This window comes from Quercus robur, chromosome 8, assembly GCF_932294415.1.
Source record: "Quercus robur chromosome 8, dhQueRobu3.1, whole genome shotgun sequence".
NCBI lineage: Eukaryota > Viridiplantae > Streptophyta > Magnoliopsida > Fagales > Fagaceae > Quercus > Quercus robur.
In genome coordinates, this window is record NC_065541.1 from 40,904,931 (window position 1) to 40,913,097 (window position 8,167).

Here is an 8,167-nt window from a genome sequence, read left to right on the forward strand (position 1 = left end):
TCTTTTTCTTTATATCAATTAATGGTTGACATTTGACAATCCAGTTTATGCAAATTGTATTGGCTGTGAAAAACCCCCAAAAAAAAAAAAGTAATGCTTTGACAATTCTCTTTTTTATTTTATTATTATTTTGTTGGTCAGACTTTGACAATTCCTTCTCGAGGGCAATTTCTCACGCGGAATAGTCCCCATGCAATCTGTACGAATCATTACAAAACAAAGGTTAGCCCAGCTTTTATTGCATGCCAACTAATTATATATTTTCCGAATTTGCCTTGCTTTCCGTGTTTCGAAGTTCTACTACTCTAGCTACGACCAGCAGACTTTTCTTACTCTTTCTCCTAGTTTTGACCTCAAATGATCCTATAAATTGGTCTCATTCCCTTCCCACAAAACCACAAGCCAAATCAAAAGCTTAGAGCTACTTCAATTCGTAAACTTGTACCACATACTTGAAATTACACAACTCCAATTTTAGCTAAAGCTAAAAAGCTTAATTAACACACTCTCTTCCTGGTCCTTATCCTTTAAGTGCATTAATGGAGAGTGCACGTTTGATCCAAACATCCCTTTTGGTGTTTCTCTTGCTCGCATTGAGTGTTTCTTATGTGCATTGCCAAGCCACACGTGTTGGGTTCTACTCCAAAACATGCCCTCGAGCTGAATCTATTGTTCGCTCAACCGTGCAAACACATTTCCGATCTAATCCCACTGTGGCTCCTGGATTGTTAAGGATGCACTTTCATGACTGTTTTGTGCAGGGTTGCGATGCTTCTGTACTTATTGATGGGCCTAACACTGAGAAAACAGCCGGACCTAACCTTGGTTTGAGAGGATATGAAGTTATTGACGATGCTAAGACTCAGCTTGAAGCTGCATGTCCTGGCGTTGTTTCTTGTGCTGATATTCTTGCCCTTGCTGCCCGTGATTCAGTTGTTTTGGTACTTAATCTACCTCAGGATTTTATAAATCATATTACTACTTTACTATATATATATATTACATGCTTTTACGTGTAATTAATCATATTTTGCATTTTTCTTGTAGACCAATGGACCAAATTGGCAGGTGCCAATCGGACGCAGAGATGGCCGGGTATCATTGGCCTCTGATACTACCAATTTGCCTGGCTTTACAGACTCCATTGATGTGCAAAAGCAAAAGTTTTCAGCTAAGGGTCTAAACGCTTAAGATCTTGTTACCCTTGTTGGTAAGCAACAATGCATAAAATCATTCAATAAGTAATTTTCAAGAATGTGTTTAACTTGGTTAACTTTACATTTCAACTAAGTCTATTATTCATTTATGTCATGACTAGGTGGCCACACCATTGGTACTTCAGCTTGCCAGTTCTTCATGTACAGACTGTATAACTTCACTACAACTAGAAATGGTGCCGATCCTAGCATCAACCCAAATTTCCTCCCTCAATTACGAGCACTCTGCCCACAAAATGGTGATGCCACAAGGCATGTTGGACTAGACACTGGTAGCGAAAACAGATTCGATGCGTCTTTCTTCTCAAACTTGAGGAACGGTCGAGGAGTACTCGAGTCTGACCAGCAATTATGGACTGATGCGTCCACAAAAACTTTAGTTCAGCGTTTTTTAGGCATCAGAGGCTTGCTTGGGTTAAGCTTCAATGTCGAGTTTGGAAGGTCCATGGTGAAGATGAGCAACATTGGTGTCAAGTCTGGTACTGAAGGAGAAATTCACAAAGTGTGTTCTGCGGTCAACTGATCGTAAAGGCTCCAGAAAAAGGATAACAACAATTAAACCCAAAAAAAAAAAAAAACAAAAAATGTAAATGTACTCACTTTGTTCTTGAATTTAATTTCCTTGTTGGTTTAAGTTAATTATAAGGTGATGAAAAACCGTATGTACTCAATATTTCTTTATATATTGGCGTAAGCCAATTGATCCAGGTTCAATCTTCAAAGAGATTTGCATTTTAATAACAATGAAAGGGACATCAAGCACTCTAGCTAACAGTCGTATTAAGGCAAGTTCTCTGTGACAAATCTTCAAATAATATTGACCGTTATGCATGGTGGACCACATAGGCTGACCTATCATTAATTGCATGTAATCAACGTAGAGCGGAGTTTCACATACGACATTAATCTTTGGAAACGATGACTTTTTAAAATATATATTAATTAATTAATAAATAAACCAAATCATAGAATTTGAAAATAATAATAATTAATTTAAACAAAATATGTTTATTAGGATGAAATTTTATAATAACATGGTGGGTTCTATTTGGCTTAAACTAACGTAAAAAAAATATATATATAAAATATAAAAATAGGTGAGGTTTTAAAAATGTACAAAGCATAATAGCAATTAGTCAATGTTCGTGAAGTAAACCCCTTTATCTGTAGGCTTCAAGACCGTCAATCACAAAGGCCCATAAACGTAGAATGATGGGATCCTGTGTTAATATTTTTCTCTCTATGATCTCACTTATTTCAAACCCTCTTCAACCGATAGACCACATCATTCACAACATAATATAATGTGATCCTGGTGATAGTTAGGAATGACCCCCAAATCGTGGCTACTTTGGATGGTGTTGATATTTTGAGTTTGTCTTGACACTAGCCCTTCGTCAGTTCGTAAGTTTTTTTAAATAGTTTTCAAACTAAAACTATTTTGTTTGTCCTTTATCTCTAAATCCATTGATATCTTACCTTATGTACTATTCTTGATGCATGTTTGATATCATGAGGCAAAAATTGAAAAATATGCAAGTGTTCAGTTTATATTGCAATACATAACATTACCAAAAAATAAACAAAATTTTTTACTCACTACAATTGGGTGCCGTAAGGTGCTTAAGACATGCCTTGATTTAATAAAGTAGTAAAACGTGAATGATTCATAGATTATCAATAGATTCATGGTAAAAATTCCTCTACAATACATTTTATTACAATTGTTTGGCTAATTCCAGTGAAAGGTATTGGTATGCAGTTTCTATTGATGATAGACTGGAGGATTAGAATGATGAATGAAAGTTCAAAAAACGTGTACAAAACACCTTTGAACGTTTAGACCCCCAAATTACAACTTAACCAATACAAGCAATATGTCAAACAACTAGTGTGCGGAAACTTAACACATGCTATAATACGAAATTGGTTAAAAACTATCTAAGCCAAAACAAAATAAAACCACGGCAGATAATAAAAAGGCAAAGATAGAGAGGAAGGAAGATGCAAACACAAAGATAACACGCGATGTGTTATCGAAGAGGAAACCGAAGTTTTCGGCGAAAAACCTCTCCGCCGCCCTCCAAGCGGTAAACAATCCACTAGAAAATACAGTTGGGATACAAGGACAGCAATAGACCCTCCAAGCCTAATCTACCCAGTGCACCTAAGCCCTCCAAGCTTCTTGCTCCAACGAGGTTGCGCCGAACCTTTTTCTTTTCTAGCTTCCCGGATTCCGCTACTAGACCGTAGCATCAACCAATGAAGATTGGTTCCTTCCTAACTGCTTCCCAGAAATCCAAACAACTGTCTCACAGTGATGATAATGGTGAGAACCAGGTTTGGTATAATGCCTCTCAAGGATTTGACAATGGAGAGGAAGAGAGTTGAGGAATTTGAAGAGACTCTAAGGTAGAGATTGTGGGTGAAACAATCTGGTTTTTCTTTAGGTTTTCTCTCTCAAAATTCTCTCTGGAAGCTCTCTTTCAATCGTGGGTAAAAGGGGTATTTATACTGGAGTGGGAGAGGAATGTGAAACGTCAAGTTTTACAAAACAGGGGTGGCTCGCGGCTTGACCTCGCGGCTTGACTAAGTCGCGAGATCCAGTCGCAAGTTAACCGTATGGCCAGTTGTCCTGTTTTGTCCTGTAGTGCTCCAGCTAGCATGACTGTTCATCTTCCAGCATGCTTGGCACGTGTGCTGCTTCTGGCGGCTTGCAGCCGCGAGTCACCCGCGAGTCCCAGCCGCGAGTCTCTGTTTTCTTGCACACTCTTAAGTAATCTTCACTCTATCTCACTCACTACCCTTACAACAAACCCACCTAAATACAGGGTTACTAAATGCTGAATTACAAGCAAATTTGGCACGGAATAAAGCCAATTAGATGGTTGAATAAATTCAACCTTACAATCTCCCCCTTTGGCTATTCCGTGACAAAACCCTAAAACAGACTCTAGACTTAACATGTGAGTTGGGAACAGTTGAACAAAACTCACTCACACCTAACTCCAGAAGCTATGAAGCACTTGAATCATATGAACATAATACTCCTGAAACACAACAATACACCATGATCATTGTAAGTAGAAAATTATAAATGCATATGAAACAGGCAATATGTGATCAAGCAAAGATGGAGTTAAGAAACAAACCATGGCTTGATCAACCAAGTGAACACCACAAGGTAGTGATCACAGTGCTCATTCACACTTGGAATGAACACAAGGACATACAAGTTAACAAGCACAAGGCAAGACACTTGTATGCTCAACACTCAACCAATGCATAACACACAAGGTATATGCATCTAGGAACAATCCTACAAGGGCACAAGAGTGACAATACATAAACCAAAATGCAGAACATTTAGATTAAAGTACTGATTTCAACATAGCATAAAGGCTGCATTAAGCAAGGTACATATCATAAAGCCTACAAACTATGCATAAAACATTAACCCTAAAAGCTTACAAAAGCACAATATATCAACTTAAAGAGAAAATTGAAACTGAAGAAGAATGTAAAGACACTCCCCCTTAGGTAATGACACTCCCCCTTAGGTAATATCCTCCCCCTCTGATCATGCCTATCACTCCCCCTTTTTGTCATGGAATAGGCTAGTCATCCTCTTCCAGCTTTCTCTGAATTTGATCCAATTGAGTTTGAAGAGAAGTAAACTTCATATCCCATCGAGTGCTTTGATGGTGTAGAGAAGCTGTGAGTCCAGACATCTTTGTATTCAACTCATGGACAGAGGATACAATGCGATCAAGTTTCTCATCTAGGGAGAGAGTGCTAAACTGAGAGTCACTGTGAGATGCAGAAGTTTCTGGTTTGGCTCTCTTCCGACTATGTCCAATGCTTGCATTGAATGTACGCATGTTGATTGGACTTGGTTTGGAGATAAGAGATTCATCAGCCGTTGGATAAATTCCCTTGAGCTTCAAGATCCGTGAAATGAGACTGCAGAAAGGAACGCATATCCGAGACTCAGTTCGAAGAACCGTTTTGCGCAGAACATGAAAGATATGAGCACAGATGTCTATTTCCACATCAGAGATTAGATCATGAAGAAACAAAGCACGTCCGAGGTTCATATACCCAGTGCTTGATAAAGGGTACAAATTGTGAAACATCACAATTGTAAGCACTCTCAGTTTTGGAGAAAGAGAGGAAACACTGATGGATTTGCCATTGGGTGAGAACTCCAAGTCTTGACCAAGACTTTCTTTGAGAAGCTCCTCATCAGGACAGAGATCATCATAAACCGGTGAATGTCGGAAAATGGGTCTGTTGATGTGAAGAATTTCTGCCAGATATGTAGGAGAGACAGAAAAGCTCTTTTTCCGAACCCAGCACTTAAGTTCATCTCCTTCCACAATTGCGTTAGCATAAAATTCTTTTACCAACTCTTCATACTCGTCATCCGGATCAGAGAGAAGGTAATTCCAATCCTTGTGAGCAAACCATTTCGAAATGTCAGTGTCATGAAGTGAGGACTGATCCAAAGCTCTTTCTAGTAATGGTTTGGCATGTAGAAAGAAATTCTCATAAGACTGATAGGCTGCATATGATCTGAACTTGTTGGGATCGAATCTCTTTGATGAAGAGCGAGTCCCTTTTGGTTGAGGTGGGAAATCATCAACATCAATTACTGGTTCCTTCCCTTTGGAACTACCTCCTTTCACAGCAGCTTTCTTGAATGGTGACATGACCAGTCTGCATTATGAACAAGGGAAATGACAGAACACAATCCAACAGACTATATTAGCAGTGGGTTAGTGGAAATTTAGGGACAATGAAGAAACCCTAATAGCTGGATAAAAATGGTCAGAAAATAGCAATGAGGGACACAAATGGCCCAAATTGAACTACAGAGTAGAGGGAGTCCAAATAGAACCACATAATCAGCTGCAAAAGGACCCACATTCAACAACACATCAACAGGATACCACACAGAATCATAGTGAAACACGACATCAATCAGCAGATCAAACAAAAATAGCTAACCCTAGCTAAGCACATGATGAAGAACACAACCACCAAAATAAACTAGCTCAAAAACAGAAACACAAGCTTCCATAAGCTAAGCATGGACAAGGAGTAATAGTTGAGCTAAAAAACCATCACAAAATCACAATCAAATGTGAATAATCCAGAGGGAAAACCATAACAACAAGTAAAATAGAGTTCAAGACAGAAAAACCATACCTATTAGTCGACGATTTTGAGCTGAAAAGAGGCAAATAATGGAGATCGAAAATGGAGGCACGGTGTGAATGGGTAAGAGCAGATGAGAAAGACAATGAACATTCACAAAAAGATCGAGGGAAAAACAAAAGGTTTAAAAACTGCCCCTGTATGTCCAAAACACGCGATTTTCGCGACTGAAACGAGTCGCCAAAAAGTCGCCAGATCAAGCCGCCAAAACACTCAAGGACAAAAATTTGAAAATTTTTTCTAAGTGTTTTTCGCGACTGGAAGGTCTACCCGCGAGTGAGTCGCGAGCTGAGCCGCGAAAATCTCTGAGTAAACCACGCGACTGGACCTTCCACTCGCGAACAAGTCGCCAAAAATTACTCGCGAAGACGCGACTGAGGCACGCGACTTGACATACCCGCGACTGAGCCGCCAAAACAGGGCAAAACTGGATTTTTGAAATTTTCAGATTTTTTTTTTTTTTCAAACAAAAGACTTTCCAAAAATACCTAAAACACTCAAAAATCTTTTTGTGCTTGAATTAACAAAGATTGAGCATGTGAAAACACATTTCATCAAGTACAATCACACAAATGAATATGGCATTTATTGAACATAAACTTGTGTGTTGTGTGTGGATATCAACAATGAGATAGTCCTTCGTCTAATGTGAAGCTTCAATGATCAATTCAACCAAGGCATACACAATTAGCACTAGATCATGTGACCCATCTCAATTATAGAAATATGTATATATGACCTCCCACACAACTTGATAACATAACTTGGAGCTTATCATTTGACTCCACTTTCAATCATAACATTTGATCTTTTTGATCTTTTGAGGCAATCATCTCTCATTGTGAGAGTGATATATGACATTTCACATTAAAGAACAGGCCTTTGGCCTTTTTGAATAAACATTCACTTTAATAAAAGGTCGCTTACCCTTTTTCCTAGCCAAATACTAGAATGTGCGACAGGCTTTTGCAGCTCAATATCTCTTTTCATTTGGAGATTTACATTTGGTGAGCTCTTTATAGCAAAACAAAAATAAAGAGTGGGAAGATATATAGACACAAGTCTATGCATGTCTCAAGATCAACAAAACCATTCACTAATCATTCATGACAAGTTTGAAGATCTATTTACAACAATCACAAAGATTTCAAGATTTCTCCCACAGAGATATGAGTGCAAAGAAACAAGCAATGCTCGAAAATGCAAAATGCCATTAGCACAAAGGTACAAGGCAAAATAAGTTTTGAAACAAAAACTCAACAATGTCAATCAAGCTTTCTGATTTTCTAATTTTTATGTGATTTTTGGATTTTTGACACAAAAGAAGAAAATGATTGAACAAACATAAAAAGAAACAACAGTATTCACAAATGGACAAACAAACAATAAACATGTTGCACAAAAAGCTAATCAAAGAGGTGTGTGCCCCAACACAAACAGACTTATCATATTATAAATATGTGAAGCACACAACACACAAGAGAGTCAAGGAATTGTACCAACACCAATGGTCTTACGGAGTGATTCAAACCGTGGACCATCGAGAGGCTTGGTGAAGATATCCGCCTTTTGATTGTCGGTGTGTATGAACTCAAGACACACAACTCTTTCCTCTACCAAATCCCGAATGAAATGGTAACGTATCTCTATGTGTTTGGATTTTGAATGCTGGACAGGATTCTTGGAAAGATTGATGGCACTGGTGTTGTCACAGAAGACACACATCGTTT

At 38.4% G+C, this 8,167-nt stretch overlaps 2 protein-coding genes across 2 annotated transcripts; both read left to right on the forward strand.

Moving 5' to 3' along the window:
- Positions 1–412: 412 nt before the first annotated feature.
- Positions 413–1,856, forward strand: LOC126695517 (cationic peroxidase 2-like). Its single transcript, XM_050392287.1, has 3 exons — positions 413–941; positions 1,048–1,210; positions 1,319–1,856. The coding sequence occupies exons 1-2, from the start codon at positions 540–542 to the stop codon at positions 1,189–1,191; spliced, it is 546 nt and encodes a 181-aa protein (XP_050248244.1). The 5' UTR covers positions 413–539; the 3' UTR covers positions 1,192–1,210; positions 1,319–1,856.
- LOC126696293 (peroxidase N1-like) lies at positions 1,357–1,740 on the forward strand. Its single transcript, XM_050393058.1, has one exon. The coding sequence runs from the start codon at positions 1,357–1,359 to the stop codon at positions 1,738–1,740; it is 384 nt and encodes a 127-aa protein (XP_050249015.1).
- Positions 1,857–8,167: the final 6,311 nt, after the last annotated feature.

Excerpts from the sequence above, each read along its gene's own strand:
- LOC126695517 (XM_050392287.1), top strand. The coding sequence starts at position 540 with ATGGAGAGTGCACGTTTGATCCAAACATCCCTTTTGGTGTTTCTCTTG. Across the intron at positions 942-1,047 it reads CCCGTGATTCAGTTGTTTTG|ACCAATGGACCAAATTGGCA; the intron begins GTACTTAATCTA and ends TTTTTCTTGTAG.
- LOC126696293 (XM_050393058.1), top strand. The coding sequence starts at position 1,357 with ATGTACAGACTGTATAACTTCACTACAACTAGAAATGGTGCCGATCCT.